Source organism: Bombina bombina, chromosome 1 (genome assembly GCF_027579735.1).
Source record: "Bombina bombina isolate aBomBom1 chromosome 1, aBomBom1.pri, whole genome shotgun sequence".
Lineage (NCBI taxonomy): Eukaryota > Metazoa > Chordata > Amphibia > Anura > Bombinatoridae > Bombina > Bombina bombina.
In genome coordinates, this window is record NC_069499.1 from 272269797 (window position 1) to 272288690 (window position 18894).

The 18894-nt window shown below is 37.8% G+C and overlaps 2 protein-coding genes across 2 annotated transcripts in view; one reads left to right on the forward strand and one right to left on the reverse strand.

Moving 5' to 3' along the window:
• The window catches only part of SUSD6 (sushi domain containing 6), a 30721-nt gene that overhangs the window by 3573 nt on the left and 8254 nt on the right, over positions 1–18894 (reverse strand). Inside the window, exons 3-5 of the mRNA XM_053697985.1 lie at positions 3289–3486; positions 2616–2754; positions 2112–2536 (exon numbers count right to left, since the gene is read on the reverse strand). Of these exons, the coding sequence (XP_053553960.1) occupies positions 2112–2536; positions 2616–2754; positions 3289–3486 (762 nt within the window). The remainder of the gene's footprint in view (positions 1–2111; positions 2537–2615; positions 2755–3288; positions 3487–18894) is intronic.
• CCDC177 (coiled-coil domain containing 177) overlaps positions 11564–18894 on the forward strand; it is a 184576-nt gene continuing 177245 nt past the window's right edge. The window contains exon 1 of the mRNA XM_053697984.1: positions 11564–11641. The gene's annotated coding sequence lies outside the window, so the exon portion shown is untranslated. The remainder of the gene's footprint in view (positions 11642–18894) is intronic.

An 18894-nucleotide genomic window follows, 5' to 3' on the forward strand; every position in this document is an offset into this window, starting at 1 on the left:
ATCTACATGAAACACATGAACTAACGCCCTCTAGTGGTGAAAAACTGTCAAAATGCTTTCCGATTAGAGGCAGTCTTCAAGGTCTAAGGAATTAGCACATGAACCTCCTAGATTTAGCTTTCAACTAAGAATACAAAGAAAACAAAGCAAAATTGGTAATAAAAGTAAATTGGAAAGTTGTTTAAAATTACATGCCCTATTTAAATCATGAAAGATTTTTTGTGACTTTACTGTCCCTTTAATGTAGTGTGCGCGCACCCCCCCACGTTCCTGATGTATTGTGCGAACAGGAAGTCCCTGCAGCAATGGGCTGCCCACCCACATCCCTGCTACTGCTCCCACTAACGAATGGCAACATCACTGCAAACTTTTTTTTTGCAGTGCCCCACTCGTGGGGCATGCAGAAATAGCACAATCTTTTTAGCGAGATCGCGGCAGAGAGAAACCCAGGACTGCAGCGACGTACAGGGTACGTTGCTGGTCCTTAAGGGCATAACAACCAACGTTGTACAGGGTACGACGTTGGTCGTTAAGGGGTTAATCAAGGAGAGGAAGGGAGCACAGCCAGAGGAAGCATATGGCACAGAAAACATTCCCTGAGAAACAGAAATATGTACGAGAGCGATGACCATTTTGAAGTACATGAAACAAAGCACTGAAGATGCACAAAATGCAGGAAGCACAGTGGGACAGGACACTACCACCATGTGAATCAGAACAAAGGTTAGGACACAAAAAAAAAAAACACACACAACTAAATACCGGCCACCAAACGTACTGCACATTTAGCGAAGCATAAAATCAGTGCCCATGAAACACACAATACTAAACACATTGTGCACAGTAATAGTACAGGTCATAACTGCTGAAAAGGTACATTAAAAGGGACATGGGAGTCAAAAGTATATTGGGGCTAAGCAGCATACTTTTTCAAGACACTCTGCATTGCAAAGCGCATTGGAACAATAAAAAAGCAGCGACTAAAGGGACTTTTCTCAACATCAACACCACATATATGTACTTTGTCCCGATCTCAGAGTTTACCAGAATTGATATTTACACTCCATGCAGAGTGCACCTACCAATCAGCACCTGGAATCAGTACCCTGTGTGTGTGTGTGTGTGTGTGTGTGTGTAAGTGGTTCTGATCTTAAAGGGACAGTATACACCAATTTTCATATAACTGCATGTAATAGACACTACTATAAAGAATAATATGCACAGTCACTGATATAAAAATCCAGTATAAAACCGTTTAAAAACTTACTTAGAAGCTCCCAGTTTAGCTCTGTTAAAAAGGTAGCTAGGAACACCCACTTTAAGTTGGAAATAACAGACCCCCCCCTCCCCCTGAATATGAAAAGACTCTTTACACAAACAGGAGCAAGCTGTATACCTCAGTATTCTCCTAAAACTTTGGGGCTTAGTTAGGAGTCTGAAAATCAGAGCAATGTTATTTAAAAATAAAGCAAAACTATACTTTTTTTTAAACAAACAAACAAACAAAAAAACCCTGTATGGGCTATATAAATGGATCATCTACAAAACATTTATGCAAAGAAAAATAGTGTGTATAATGTCCCTTTAAGGGATTTTTTGTATCTAAAAGAAAACAACAAAAAAATAACAAGACCCAGTTTTTCCCCCCTAATAGTGATTAGCAGAAGCTGCCATAAAAAGACAAAGACCTGCACAAAAAGTACAGCATACAAGAATATCAGAGCACAGAAAGAAACAAAAACAAACAGCACAAAGAGAAAGTGAAAAGAAACTGCAAAGAGGAACAAGAACAATGGTACCAGTAAACATAAGACACAGCGGGGAACTGTAACACACAAACATATGTACACATCCAGGAGATTGATAATCATTTCCTAAAAATGTCTTTAAGATGGGCACAAACAGAAGACCCAGAGTTATTTAGAAGTAGGAGGATACTGAACCCAACACGGAGGAGCTTTAAATGCAGAGAAGCATACAAAGAGACAAACAAAGATATATAGGACATATAAATCACTGTATACAGGCTGGGCATAGGAAATGCATGTAAGAAGCATTGTAAACACACACAGAGGGGAGATATTCTATCTAGGAAACTCACAGAAACTTACCATCTGTATAATCCTCAGAAGAGATGGACAACAAGCTTTGAACATCACTGCCCTCACAATCCGCTCCCCCCCTGCACAGAGTCCTATTATCTGCTCCAGCCTCCCATGGAGAGGAGGCCTGATGGACAAGCACAGTCTCTGAGTGTTGAGAGGTGCTGGCTGCCCCTTGTGCAGACTGCACCATACTATAACCAGAAAAATTTGAGTTGCTTGGACCTTGACATGCACGGCTGGAGCTGCATGCCTCCTGCTGAAGGTTCTGCTCCTCTCCAGGACCTTCTGAGAGAACTATTTGCACACGGGAGCTGGCGGCTGGGATACAGTTTCCTCCACTGCCATATACAGCTTCCTCGTAGGAAGGCAGTGCTACCTGAACACCATCCACCATAATAGACACAGGTTCACCCGGACCACATGTCTCACGCCTGTAGTAGAAAAAGTCAGTCAGGGCCTTGTGCAGAGAAGCAAGAATTAAATAATCTGTGGTTGGTCACGGTTACTCACCTGTTGTGGTGGAAAGATTTAAGCTTGGGCTGCAATAGTACAAACAAGACAATGAGAAGCAGGATCAAGGCCACTGAACTTGCCGTGGAGGCAACTATAGACAGTGTGGGAATCCCAAGGCTGGTATGGGTATCTTTCCCTGCAGGAAAAAAAGAAAACTAAAGTTACAAAGTAGAAGTATACATTTGAACACTACAACTTGGTGAAATGTGCACTTAAAGAGACATTAGAATTTAAACGGAATTCACTATAAAAAAAAGTTTAATTGAAAAAATAAAAATCAGTTTAAAACATTTGTTTTCAGTGTTCTCCCCAGGACCTTTTTAATGGGTGCACCACTCAGCTGATTATACGGATTCACCCAGCTAAACATGTAGCCAATATTAAACATTTTCAAGCTTTATTGCACAAATTATCATTAAATAATAAATGTTAAATGATCTACTTATTCTGTGCTTTGAATAACATAAAATGTTATAATATTATGAAGTATTACTCTGCCCCCACCCGGCTAGTTTATAATGCCACCCAGCTGGCAACATTTTATTTGGAGAACACTGTACTATGCATATATACACAAATTATAATCCCTTTAACTAACCAAAGGGAACAATAAAAATGGCATCTTGCCTCTCCGGGAGAAAAACCATGTGACCTTAATGCTCCATCTCACCTTGGCTCAGTCTGCAGCTAACTCCCATAGGAGGGTCCCATGCTCCATTCTTGCAGGTTAGGAATTTGTAGTCCCCTTTAAGCATGTACCCTTCAGCACAGAAGTATTCAATCACACTGCCTGAGGTGAGAGGCTGCTCACAATGCGGTGGGTGACACAGGAAGCCACCATTCTCTGGCTCTGGGGGTGGGGGACACACTAGAGGGAAGAACAGAGCATGTAATGAAGACCACTTGCATCTATATCAAATTGGTGAGAACATTGTTTCCTGTAAATTTACTGTGAAGGAGAAAAAAAAGAAACGTTGCCAACGTTTGCAAGAAGTTATACCACACAATCCATGTTCTGATAGATAAGGGGTTAAAAGTAAGATGCTAAAATGGGGTGACGTTATACTTAAAGGGACAGGAAACGCCAAAATGTTATTTCATGATTTGGATAGAACATACAGTTTTAAACAACTTTCCAATTTACTTCTATTATCAAATTTGCTTTATTCTCTTGTTATCCTTTGCTGAAGGAACAGCATTGCACTACTGGCAGTTAGATGAACACATCTAGTTAGCCAATCACGAGACACAAATGTGTGCAGGCACCAATCAGCAGCTGGCTCCTACTAGAGTAGGATATGTTCGTATTCTTTTTCAACAAGGGATACCAATAGAACAAAGCACATCTGAAAATAGAAGTGAATTTAAGTTTATTAAAATGGCATGCTCTATCTGAATCATGCAAGTTTAATTTTGACTTTCCAATCCCTTTTAATGAACCAGTAAATACAGTAGATTTGCATAATCAACAAATTAATGATAAGACAATGCAACAGCACTTTGTCTAAACTCCAAGTGAGTAGTAGATTTGTTTTTAAATTTCACAGTTAGGTCGTTTTCCACCACTACTGCATTATGCGACAGCCCTCAACCAATCACAAATGCATATACGTATATTCTGTGTATTCTTGCACATGCTCAGTGGGAGCTGGCGACTACAAAAACAAATATAAAAAGACTGCACAGTAAATTGGAAAAGTCGTTTAATTTTGACTTGTGTCCCTTTAATCCACCCTACTTTTTTTAAACTTTTATCATCATTATTCAGATAGAGCATGCAATTTTAAAAGGGGGAGAACCATTCCTTATTGTACTGAAAATTACACTATTTGACTGTATAGATGCGAATCATGCTACTGTCTTATAGTAGTTAAGTGGGAGTTCCACTAATTTGTCTTTCAGAAATAAACCCATAAAAAGGGGCATGGAAGGCAAAATGAAGGTGGCAACAGTGTTTACAACTAGGTTATACAGTATCTCACAAAAGTGAGTACACACCTCACATTTTTGTAAATATTTTATTATATTTTCTTATGTGACAACACTGAAGAAATGACACTTTGCTACAATGTAAAGTAGTGAGTGTACTGCCTGTATAACAGTGTAAATTTGATGTCCCCTCAAAATAACTCAACACACAGCCATTAATGTCTAAACCATTGGCAACAAAAGTGAGTACACCCCTAAGTGGAAATGTCCGAATTGGGCCCAAAGTGTCAATCATTATTTTCCAGCATTGCCTTAACCCGCTTGGGCATGGAGTTCACCAGAGCTTCACAGGTTGCCACTGGAGTCCTCTTCCACTCCACCATGACGACATCACAGAGCTGGTGGATTTTAGAAACCTTTGCGCTCCCCCACCTTCCGTTTGTGGATGCTCAATAGGGTTTAGGTTTGGAGACATGCTTGGCCAGTCCATCACCTTTACCCTCAGCTTCTTTAGCAAGGCAGTGGTCATCTTGGAGGTGTGTATGGGGTTGTTATAATGTTGGAATACTGCTCTGCGGCCCAGTCTCCGAAGGTAGGGGATCATGCTCTGCTTCAGTATGTCACAGTACATGTTGGCATTCATGGTTCCCTCACTGAACTGTAGCTCCCCAGTGCTGGCAGCACTCATGCAGGCCCAGACCATGACACTCCCACCACCATGTTTGACTTAGGCAAGATACACTTGTCTTTGTACTCCTCGCCTGGTTGCCGCCACACACGCTTGACACCATCTGAATCAAATAAGTTTATCTTGATCTCATCGGATCACAGGACATGGTTTCAGCAATCCATGTCCTTAGTCTGCTTGTCTTCAGCAAACTTTTTGCGGGCTTTGTGCATCATCTTTAGAAGAGGCTTCCTTCTGGGACAACAGTCATACAGACCAATTTGATGCAGTGTGCGGCATATGGTCTGAGCACTGACAGGCTGACCCCACCCCTTCAACCTCTGCAGCAGTGCTGGCAGCACTCATACATCTATTTTCCCAAGACAACCTCTGGATACGATGCTGAGCACGTGCACTCAACTTATTTAGTCAACCATGGCGAGGCCTGTTCTGAGTGGAACCTGTCCTGTGAAACCACTGTATGGTCTTGCCCACCGTGCTGCAGCTCAGTTTCCATCTTTATGTAGAGCAACAATTCTTTTTTTTTAGATCCTCAGAGAGTTCTTTGCCATGAGGTGCTATGTTGAACTTCGAGTGACCAGTATGAGAGAGTGTGAGAGCGATAACACCAAATTTAACACCTGCTCCCCATTCACACCGGAGACCTTGTAACACTAACGAGTCACATGACACCGGGGAGGGAAAATGGCCCAATTTGGACATTTACATTAAGGGGTGTACTCACTTTTGTTGCCAACGGTTTAGACATTAATGGGTGTGTGTTGAGTTATTTTGAGGGGACAGCAAATTTACACTGTTATACAGGCTGTACACTCACTACTTTACATTGTAGCAAAGTGTCATTTCTTCAGTGTTGTCACATGAAAAGATATAATAAAATATTTACAAAAATGTGAGGGGTGTACTCCCTTTTGTGAGATACTGTACAGTGCTGAAGGTCCGTGCACACTCCTGAATCTACCTCAGTATTCTGTCACTGAATTAGCTATATTGCAACAAAAAATACCAGAGAAATAGGTACATTGATAACAGAAGTTATTTTTTTAAATGTTTATGTGCTGTCTGAATTATAATTTTTTTAATTTTGAAATACAAGACCTTCAAGGTCCTGTTATACGCAGACATGTACTTCAGGTTAGCTTCAAAAACACAACAAACAGCTTTAACAAGCAATTTATTATTTATTGTAAATAATGATGTCTGAAACACCAAGTATTTAAAGGCACATAAAAGTCAAAACAAAACTTTCATGATTCAGATACAGCATGCTATTAAATATCCTTTTACTATTAAATTGACTTGGTTCTCTTGGTATCCATGGCTAAAAAATTTTTTTTAAAAATACCTAGGTAAGCTCAGGAGCTACACACATGCCTCTTGTTAATGGCAAGCTAGATGTGGACAGCTAGCTCCCAGTAGTGCTTGCTCTATATGCGAGCAATAGTGCAAAGATATAATGCTCTATCACATTAAATTCTTTTTTTGCCCCTTTAAACTATTTAAAAGGGTAAACTTATTACGAGTGGCTCAAGAGCAGTGGGAATTTTTGAAGGCTGCCATTTTAGATGCAACTTTGCACTGTATTAGGCATGTCTGTAAAAGAAAGAGGTAACCAATATGGTTTTCCAAAGAAGTAGTGCATGCTTTTAAGACAAAAAAAAAGATAGCTTATAAAAATTACAGACACACAGAGTCAGGTGATATGCAAATATGGAGACTCCAACAAAAAAAGATTAAGCAGTTAATGGTCTCAATGATTACTTCTGTTCTGTCTTCACATAAGATTGTGAAGATCGAATGTATACATTAACCCCTTAACGACCGAGGACGTGCAGGGTACGTCCTCAAAAAAAAGGCAGTTAATGCCTGAGAACGTACCCTGCACGTCCTCGGTTTGGAAAGCAGCTGGAAGCGATCCTGCTCGCTTCCAGCTGCTTTCCGGTTATTGCAGTGATGCCTCGATATGGAGGCATCCTGCAATAACCTTTGGTAGCCATCCGGTGCAGAGAGAGCCACTCTGTGGCCCTCTCTGCACCGGAGATCGGTGGCTACCTGCGTTGGTGGGTGGGAGCCGGACCGGGAGGCGGGTGGCGGCCATCGATGGCCCTGGTTATGTGCAGGGGGGGCGGGATCGTGGGCGGGGACGAGCAGGGGCGCGCACGGACGCGCGCGCGTGCACGGGAGGGCGGGGGCGGGCGCGTGCACGGGGAGGGAGCGGGTGGGAACCGCTACACTACAGAAAATGATTTAATAAAAAATGTATAAATATCGAAATCTGGAAAAAAAAAAAAAGATCAGCAAGGTGGTGGGGGATTGTCTGTGTGGGGGGGGGAAGCTACACTACAGAAAAAAAGCCCCAAAAAAATAAAAAAAGCACTTTTTTTTGCAAACTGGGTACTGGCAGACAGCTGCCAGTACCCAAGATGGCCCCCAATGAGGCAGAGGGGAGGGTTAGAGAGCGGTTTTGGGGGGGATCAGGGAGGTTGGGGGCTAAGGGGGGGATCCTACACCCTAGCATATGTAAATATGCTAAAAAATTTTTTTATTTTTTTTAAAAAACCCTTTTATTTTAGTACTGGCAGACTTTCTGCCAGTACTTAAGATGGCGGGGACAATTGTGGGGTGGGGGAGGGAAGGGAGCTGTTTGGGAGGGATCAGGGGGTGGGATGTGTCAGGTGGGAGGCTGATCTCTACACTAAAGCTAAAATTAACCCTGCAAGCTCCCTACAAACTCCCTAATTAACCCCTTCACTGCTAGCCATAATACACGTGTGAGGCGCAGCAGGATTTAGCGGCCTTCTAATTACCAGAAAGCAACGCCAAAGTCATATATGTCTGCTATTTCTGAACAAAGGGGATCCCAGACAAGTATTTACAACCATTTGTGCCATAATTGCACAAGCTGTTTGTAAATTATTTCAGTGAGAAACCTAAAATTGTGAAAAATTTAACTTTTTTTTCAATTTGATCGCATTTGGCGGTGAAATGGTGGCATGAAATATACCAAAATGTGCCTAGATCAATACTTGGGGTTGTCTACTATACTACACTAAAGCTAAAATTAACCCTACAAGCTCCCTAAAAGCTCCCTAATTAACCCCTTAACTGCTGGGCATAATACACTTGTGGTGCGCAGTGGCATTTAGCGGCCTTCTAATTACCAAAAAGCAACGCCAAAGCCATATATGTCTGCTATTTCTGAACAAAGGGGATCCCAGAGAAGAATTTACAACCATGTATGCCATAATTGCACAAGTTGTTTGTAAATAATTTCAGTGAGAAACCAAAAGTTTGTGAAAAAATTTGTGAAAAAGTGAACGATTTTTTGTATTTGATCGCATTTGGCGGTGAAATGGTGGTATGAAATATACCAAAATTGTCCTAGATCAATACTTTGGGATGTCTACTAAAAAAAAATATATACATGTCAAGGGATATTCAGGGATTCCTGAAAGATATTAGTGTTCTAATGTAACTAGCGCTAATTTTGGAAAAAAGTGGTTTGGAAATAGCAAAGTGCTACTTGTATTTATGGCCCTATAACTTGCACAAAAAGCAAAGAACATGTAAACATTGGGTATTTCTAAACTCAGGACAAAATTTTGAAACTATTTAGCATGGGTGTTTTTTGGTGGTTGTAGATATGTAACAGATTTTGGGGGTCAAAGTTAGAAAAAGTGTGTTTTTTTCAATTTTTCCTCATATTTTATATTTTTTTTTATAGTAAATTATAAGATATGATGAAAATAATGGTATCTTTAGAAAGTCCATTTAGTGGCGAGAAAAACGGTATATAATATGTGTGGGTACAGTAAATGAGTAAGAAGAAAATTACAGCTAAACACAAACACCGCAAAAATGTAAAAATAGCCTTGGTCCCAAACGGACAGAAAATGGAAAAGTGCTGTGGTCATTAAGGGGTTAAAGTAATGGTAAATATGAGCATTTAAAAAAATGCTAGTATTTTACCATCACTAAAATTTAACTGGCCAATCAGTGATATTTCTTAAAAAAAAAAAAAAAAGGAGGAGGAGAGCTAAACTCAGCCTTTATGTGCCGTGTCTCCTCACTAAAGTCAGTGCCTCCGTCCGCCCAAGGCAAACCGCTCTTTTTTTTCAATGAGGTGAATTTTCCACCTCTAAACCAATAGCCATGCTAGTCATCTGACAGTGTTCTGTAGGCTAGCTTGGTTTACAGGTGGAAACCAATAGCACTGAGAAAATAGCACTGTGCCACTGGGGGGCTGAAGTCGCTGACTTTAGAGAGGTGGCCGTGTCACAGAAAAGGTGTGTTTTGCACCCTTTTTTCACAAACTGAATACTGAAAGTTAAAACCTAGTGTTTTTTAAATGCTCGGATTTCCCATCACTTTAAGAGATGCTACAAAAAATGGACACTAATCTTTTCACATTTCTTTTGGCATTATCAAAGATAAATGTAAAAAAAGTCAGTGGGTCCTGATAATATTCGTCCAAAGGGCTTTAAAGTACATTCAGCAGAGGGGACAGTTACGAGTGGTTTTCCTCTGGGGTCAGTTCTAGGGCCTGTTTTGTTTAATATATTGATTTTCAGTGAAATCAGCAAAGGGCTACAGGGCAAAGTATGTCCATTTGCAGATGACACAAAAAATGTGTAATAGAGTAAATGTTCTAGAGGGGGTGGACAAAATGAGAAGTGAAACAAAAATTGGAGAATTGGACAAATGACTGGCATCTAAAGTTTAACACTGCAAAATTATGAAAGAATAATCCAAACATTAATTACAGACTCAATGACACTTTACTGACTGTTACAAATGAGGAATGGGAATTTGGAATTATTATTTCAGATGATTTAAAACTAGTAAACAATGTAGTACTGCATAGAGTAAGGCCAGTAGAATGCTTGTTTGTATTGGAAGAGGTATTTGCAGCAGAAAATAGTAAGCTTTTTATGCCACTTTACAGATCATTAGTTAGGCCTCATCTTGAGTATTGTGTGCAGTTCTGGAGACCATATCCTCAAAAGATATAATTAACAAACTGGAATCTGTGCAAAGAAGCGCTACTAAAATGGCACATGGTCTAATATATAAATACATTTTTTTAAAATATATATATATATACACACACTAAAGTAAATATTCAGCCAGCACAATCTTTAATAAAACAAAGTTCCTTTATTTTCTTGGCAAAATTAAAAAAGGCATTTAAAAGGGACAGTCAACCCAAAAATAGTTTTAACTTATATCTATAAAGTTGCCATAGATCGTTTTTTTACAAATATAGCCCAGTTTTTACAGATATTCCGTTTGCAAGTAAAATCACTTAATTTTGTCATTGCTGCAGTTTAAAAATGTCCATCTGGCTCCGCCCCTTTTCATCATTCGTGACATGATCTTCTTGTGTTTCTTATAATTTTTCTAATTTACTCGTAACCGGCTTTTGCGCATGCGCAATGTGCCTATTGTATCTTGCTAAACTGGTAGTCAAGCAGTTAAAGGTAACTAATTACCCCTGGGGCAACCTTTAACCCTGGAGTGTGGATAAAGCATTGTATGAGGGTCAAATATAATGATCTGAGATTGTTACAAAAGAATGCGGCCAAAAAAAGAAAATATAAGAATAGCGACTCTCAGGAGTTTATCAGATGTGCTGCTGCGTCTCTATGCAAGAGAGTACAGCTAGGTCTTCTATATTCATTTTGAGAAAAAATAAGCACTGCTCATTTTTTTTTACGATTACATTAATTAATATAAGCCAAGCTAGGACACCACTACACATACCAAAACATAGAATGACAGCTACGGTGACTACTAACAGAGAGTGACAGTTCAGTCACACTGTACCTCTAGGACCACTGCTTACAAAATGAGTCACACTGTACCTCTAGGACCACTGCTTACAAAATCAGTCACACTGTACCTCTAGGATCACTGCTTACATTCTATGTTTTGGTATGTGTAGTGGTGTCCTAGCTTGGCTTATATTAATTAATGTAATCGTAAAAAAAAAAAAAAAAAATGAGCAGTGCTTTTTTTTTCTTCAAAATTAATATAGAAGACCTAGCTGTACTCTCTTGCATAGAGACGCAGCAGCACATCTGATAAACTCCTGAGAGTCGCTATTCTTGTATTTTATTTTTTTGGCTGCATTCTTTTGTAACAATCTCAGATCATTATATTTTACTCTCATACAGTGCTTTATCCACACTCTAGGGTTAAAGGTTGCCCCACAGGTAATTAGTTACCTACTTTAATTGCTTGACTACCAGTTTAGCAAGATACAATAGGCGCATTGCGCATGCGTGAAAGCCGGTTACGACTAAGTTAGAAAAAATTACAGGAAACACAAGAAGATCATGTCGTCACGGATGATGAAAAAGGGACGGAGACAGACAGACATTTTCAAACGGCAGCAGCAGCAAAAGTAAGTGATTTTACTTGCAAACGGAATATCTGTAAAAACTGGGCTATATTTGTATTAAACGATCTATGGCAACTTTATAGATATAAGTTAAAACTATTTTTGGGTTGACTGTCCCTTTAAGCAGCTTTAACAGGACAGTATGTCTGACATGTTTCGCCATTAGGCCTTAATCATAGACATACACAAAGTTAAAAAAAAGCTAAAATTTATACCTGTTGCTGTTTCACAACTGAATAGCCCTACTCATGTGACTAACTCAGATCATTTAACCATTTATAGTCACTTATTTTTCTGTAATCAAGAATGTGTTTTGACAGTTTACAGAATACATATACACAAATATATATATATATATATATATATCTCCTTGAATAAAGGACATATTTCCTTGAGTAAAGGACATCTTTTCTTATCAATATACATATACACACACTCAAACATATACATACACATAGCAAGAGAGGCTCAATGACCTAAATATGTATAGCTTAAAAGAAGAGAAGGTAAATAGGTGATATGATTGTAACATTCAAGTATATTAAAGGGACACTGAACTCACATTTTTTCTTTTGTGATTCAGATAGAGCATGCAATTTTAAGCAACTTTCTAATTTACTCCTATTATCATTTTTCTTCGTTCTCTTGTTATCTTTATTTGAAAAAGAAGGCATCTAAGCTTTTTTGGGGTTCAGGACTTTGGACAGCACTTTTTTATTGGTGGATGAATTTATCCACCAATCAGCAAGAACAACCCAGGTTGTTCACCAAAAAATGGGCTGGCATCTAATTTTACATTCTTGAATTTCAAATAAAGATACCAAGAGAATGAAGAAAATTTGATAATAGGAGTAAATTAAAAAGTTGCTTCAAATGCCATGCTCTATCTGAATCACAAAAGAAAAAAAAAATTGGGTTCAGTGTCCCTTTAAGGAGCTTAGCTGAGGCTGTGAGTGTTTTTAATAAAATGAAAAATTCAAGAACAAGGGATCAGGTTCTCAAGCTGAAGGGTAGTATATTCACGAGTAATTTGCAGAAGAACTTCTTTACAGAAAGGGTGATTGATGCATGGAATAATCTTCCACAAGAGATATTAATGATAAACACTGTAAGGGACTTTAAGAATGCCTGGGATAAGCAGAAGACTATCCTACAAACTAGATACGTTTACACTTTTAGGAAATATTGGGCAGACATGTTGGGCCAGTGGTTCTTATCTGCTGTCAAAATCTATGTTTGTTTCTATACAAATTAAGTCTTACAGTTAATAAAATAGAAAATAAATGCTAAGGTCACCAAAAAGTAAAAATAAACAAAAGAATGGGCATGACAAATATCTGTAAAGAAACATTATTAATACTCATTTTCTTATGTCAACACTGTGCTACCAATGTGATAAGAGAAATTAGCTCAAAATAAAGTGAAAGGATTCAGACAAGAATGCTTCAGGCTTGTAATACAATAAAACAGAAGACAGTATTTTGAAAGGGCTATAAAAGGTGGATTTGAAAAAAAAAAAACCTGCATTCCAAATCAACACAGCATTTTTATATATAACATAATTCTAAGAAAATATAAAAAATGCTGAGCATGTAACCAGAATAGCATATACACTGAGAGGCAGCATATACATGCCTCTGACACAACAACATAGACATCTGTTTATGGAGATTTATCTTTCCCTCACATTCACAAAACTGACAGCAAAATACCAAGTAGTACAAATTACAATCATATAATAAAAACCGTTCAGAAAATAACATATCTGCTAGAGCTAATGTATAGTGCTGCAAGATTCAAAAATATGAGTGTCATGAGTAGGTGAGGACATGCACATCCATGGGAGAAAGGCCCCACTAATAAAAAAATATTTTCACGACAATAATAAAAAAGTTCATATATATATTCTTTACGGTCATTCATTGGTTTGTATTTAAGCTGTGTACCTAACCTAGCCAGTCTGAAACTCCTAACACACTGTGTATCATGCTTTGCATGCGTGTCCTATTGTGTCTTCTTTCCCCTTGTTCAAGTTTGGGAACATCTGCTATGTGACATCATCATAGCCCTAATACACAGTGAGAGGATCAATTTGCTTGTGGGTCTGAACACGTGGCAGGGGTGAGGGGGTAATAGCCATATTGTAAAAAAAAAAAAAAAAACAGACTTCTCACTTATCTGTAAAATCTCCAATGAAAGGCAGACAATAGCATTCTCCCTCAGGGGAATTCACAAGTCTGTTCATCCCATTCAAACTGGAATTCTAATGAAATGCGAGTCCTTTCCACACACAATGAAACAGACAACTGTCTCAACAGAAGGCTCAAATGACTTCAGGGATTGCTCATCCAGCCCCCCCCCCACCTCACCACCACCACTCCAGGGTCAACCGAAACACACAATTAGTTGAATTTATTAAAGAATCAAACTGTAAAGATGAAGTGTTTTTTCAATTGCTAGATTGCATGAACAATGCTGTCATATACAAGCACTAAATTTTGGGCATCTTATACATGTGAATTAATTTTTGTTGCCCCTTAAAATGCCAAAAAGGGGGAGGGGGGATTAAAGAAAGATTACCTGATTGAGAAAGGTGTTGTAAATTGTAAACTGGCAAAAAAACACCCAAAGTTATAGAGAATGTATAAGCATTTTTGCTATCTCTCCATTTAAACAGGAATAGAGCTTTTGATTTACCTATGGAAACTATATATATTTTTAAAAGTAAACAACCCAATGTATTTAGCCCGGCCCATTTCGGTATATTTAATGCCTCTATTTGGCCACTAGATACAATCATATAAAATAAAAAATAGTAAAAAAAAATATATATGTTAACTTTTTCGCAAACTTTGTGTTTCTCACTGAAATTATTTACATGCGACTACTGCAGTCATATGACAAGCAGTTGTAAAAGCTTCACTGGGCAATCAGAATGCCGTTAATTGCAGCAATGCACCTTACTTTAAATGGCTCTGAATGCGTTAATAAGTTCGCTTTTAAAAAGGGACAGTATACACCATTTTTTATATAACTGCATGTAATAGACACTAATATAAAGAATAATATGCACAGATACTGATATAAAAATCCAGTATAAAACCGTTTAAAAACTTACTTAGAAGCTCCCAGTTTAGCTCTGTTAAAAAGGTAGCTAGGAACACCCACTTTAAGTTGGAAATAACAGACACTCCCCCTGCATATGAAAAGACTCTTTACACAAACAGGAGCAAGCTCAAGTAGGTATACCTCGGTATTCTCCTAAAACTTTAGGGCTTTGTTAGGAGTCAGAGCAATGTAATTTAAAAATAAGCAAAACTATATATATATATAAAAAAAAAAAAAACCCTGCATGGGCTATATAAATGGATCATCTACAAAACATTTATGCAAAGAAAAATACAGAGTATAATGTCCCTTTAAGGTTAATTTTTGATGCAGAGTAGATTACTCTCCCACCTGACACCTCCCACTCACTATCTCTAAAGATCTGTCAGTCTGCCTTCATATGGTAACTGAGCACCAATCTGCTTGGGCTTCCAGCAGTATGGACGTAGATCTACGTTATGCGGTACGCAGGGCTATATACCGCATGACGAAGAGCTAATTCCATACAAAATACAACAAATGGGTTTTGCCAATGAATGGGACATTATAGGCTCAATATATAAGAAGGAAGAAAAAAAAATCTGTTATGTCTAGATACCTATAGTAAATATTTTATATTAGACAAGTGGTTTTATTTCTTTACTGTATAAAGGACTTGTCAAGTCCATATTTTAACCCCGGAAAGCCCATATGGACTCCTATGTTACATATGGCTACCCTTGATGACCATTTAGTAAAGTTTATTTGACATTTTTGCTGCAGCTCTCTCACACGCCATGAACCTTCTGAACCAGCAGAAACAAAAAAAAAAAAAAAAAAACAATATATAATTTGTGTGGGTCACTCACTGAAATTTGACTTAAAATAGTATTTAAATGTAACTAGCAAAATAACTTAAAAATTGACTTAGCAGTGAAAGCGTTAAAATTGCGTTATTAATTTGCAATGGGAGCTAGCTGAAAACATCTAGTGAGCCAATGACGAGACAAAATGAGTAGCCAACAAACCTGCTGAACTCCCAGTAATAAACTGGGAAACCAATAGAACAAAGTAAATTTAATGACAAAAGTGAATTTAAAAGGGTCTTAAAATGACATGCTCCATCAGAATCACACATTTTACGTTTGACTTTTCTATAACTTTAAGGAAGATGTTCCTATTTTGAAAGATGAAAACAGATAATTTATCCCTGGGTACATAAGTATTTATATCTGTCATGCAGCAATATGTTCATGAACACCTCATGCTAATATTTTTCATAATAAATAAAAATCATTTGGAATTGCTACTGAAGATTTGCCTAGAGAGCTTCTTGGTCCATCATAGAAATAGGTGAAATGTGTTAAAGGGACAGTCAACCAAAAATTGTTATTGTTTAAAAAGATAGACATCACCTTTACTACCCATTCCCCAACTTTGCACAAAAAAACATGGTTATATTAATATTCTTTATAACCTTTAAGCCTCTAAATTTGTCTGTATCTAAGTCACTAAAGACGGCCCCTTGATCACATGCTTTGTATTAGCTTTTCACAACAGGGGAGTGCTAGTTAATGTGAGCCATATAGATAACATTGAGCTCACGCCTGTGGATTCTAACAACACAGCAGTAATTGGCTAAATTGCAAGTCAATAGATAAAGTAATGTGATCAGGGGGCCGTCAGAAGATGCTTAGATACAAGGAAAATCACAGAGATAAAAAGTGTATTAATATAACTGTTTTCTGTGCAAAACTGGGGAATGGGTAATAAAGGGATTATCTATATTTTTAAACAAACTTTTTTTGCGTTGACTGTCCCTTTAACAAGAGTTACTTCTCCAGGTGATACCATAATAAAATGAAAAATGTCAAGAGATTGGCAAGTGTTCAAATAATACAAGACACAAAGCACCTTGCCGATGTACTGATTGTCACAGGTTCAGGTCCCAATCAAGGTAGCTAATCTGCTTTTTTAATTTCAAATCAGCTGAGATTTAAATGCCCATTTACAAAATGGTTAACTGCTTGTGTTTTAAAAGTTAAATAAATGTGATTGTGCAATGGGTGTACCGGTGTTATTCATAGTGCTTAAGTCACATTTAAAGTGATTGTAAATACTACGCTGGGCAGTATCTCTGCAATAGATAAAATGGTTTAATTAATGATGTTTCAGTGAACATATGATTAAAAGTACCTTCAGTTCGCTTGTCTTTACACTAAATAAACCCCTCTGGCCGCACATAGCAAAAATATTATTTTTCCATGAAGTGACAATTCCACCTATTATCCAATAGCCGTGCTAGCCATTTGGCAAAGTGTCGTATAACATTCCACTGAAAAATAAGATTTTAGTGAAGGGAAAAGAAAACCTTAAGATTTAAGTACGACTTTCCACTGTAGGATTATGTGATAAGATGCATTAGCTCTCAGTTCAGCAAAACAAGACTGTAAAAGAAAAAAACACCAATGATTTAAAAGTAAAAACAGGAAGAAATATTAACTGGTTAGGCCTGTTCATAGCGTCAGGGCACACCTTAAACTTCCAGCTAAAGTTTCTGTCCTTTAACCCTCTCATATCCTGCAGGAGCATCCAACCAGACTGCTCATTACCCAAGACAAGAGTTTAAAGCCAAGGTACCACACAGCGGAGACTACTTGCCCATGGCAAGCCTAATAAACATTCATGAATATCTTCTGAATTAAAGTGACAGTAAAAGATTGTTTTGTTGATCCATAATAATTTACTTATTTAATTTTTTAGACATTTTGCTTGATGATGAAATTTATATTAATAAAAAATATACAACTCTTGGGGGATTTTTAAAACTAGCTATTAGGGGTTAAAATATAACTAAATCAGGGGTTGACAAAGTTTAATATTTAGGAGCCAGGAGGAATATTTAGGAGCCAGACATACTTTTAGACAGTGGTATTTGTATATAGATATATGGAGCATAACCCAAAAAGTTATGGTTACAATTCTAGAATTGGCTCCCTGGTTCTTGGGTTTGTTGAGCCTTGATCTAAATAGGCATTTTGAAATATCAAGGATTTATTGCAAAGCAAATTGAGTGACAGTAATATGGATTTAAAAAAGGCCCTTTCAGTTTAAAAATTTATAGTAGAACAATTATAGGCTCTAATTTGTTAAAGCGTGCAATTTTAATACTAGCAACCCTGCAAAGCTATGTGTTTAACACCTGCAAAAGGTATCTCTCTGCTGGTTCTGAGCAAAAACTGCACTAAGCCAAACCGCAACCGCAGTTACACAACACAGCTGTGCGATTACTGCTGCTTATTGGGTAACCCAGAAATTCTCCCCAGGACCAGCTGTATTCTGTAGCTCACGAAAGGTACTTTTGCGGGGGTTAAACACATAGGACTACAGGGTCACTAGTGTTAATTAAAATGACTTGCTTTAAAATGAAGGGGCAGTCTACCCAAAATTTTGTATTGTTTAAAAAGATAGATAATCCCTTTATTACTTATTCCACAGTTTTGCATAACCAACACTGTTATATTAATATACCTTCCTTGTACCTAAGCATCTGCAGACTGCCCCCTAATCTCAGTGCTATTTATAAACTTGCATTTTAGCCAGTTTGCGCTGCTTCGTAAATAACTCCACGGGATTAAGCACAATGTCATCTATATGGTACATATGAACTAGCACTGTCTGAATATGAAAAGCTGATAAAATGCACTGAGATAAGAGGTGGCCTGCAGAGGCTTACAAAAGTCAGAAATGTAGAGGTCTAGAGGTTATAAAGTATATTAATATAACAATGTTGGTTGTGCAAAGCTGTGTAATTGGTAGTAAAGGCGCTATCTAGCCTTTTAAACAATAATAAAAAAAAAAAGTAGACTCTTTAAGGAGTTCCTTCACAGTATGTCCAATTTTAAAATTTGAGAACTAGCAGCAAACATCCTGCAGAGCATTGTAAATCTACAAAAGGTAAATCTCTATTATAACATCACTATAGAGAAAGTTCAATAGTGGAGGTTTGCAAAACTGTGATAAAGAAAGTAGTTCAAAACATCATGTGTGTATTCTCCACGAGTACGTTAAAAGAGAAGTATAAAAAGGTGATTCTACAGCAGTTGGAAGAGAAGAAAACAAAACGACTGTAAGAGAACAATCTTTATTGACTGATGGGGGTGTATGTC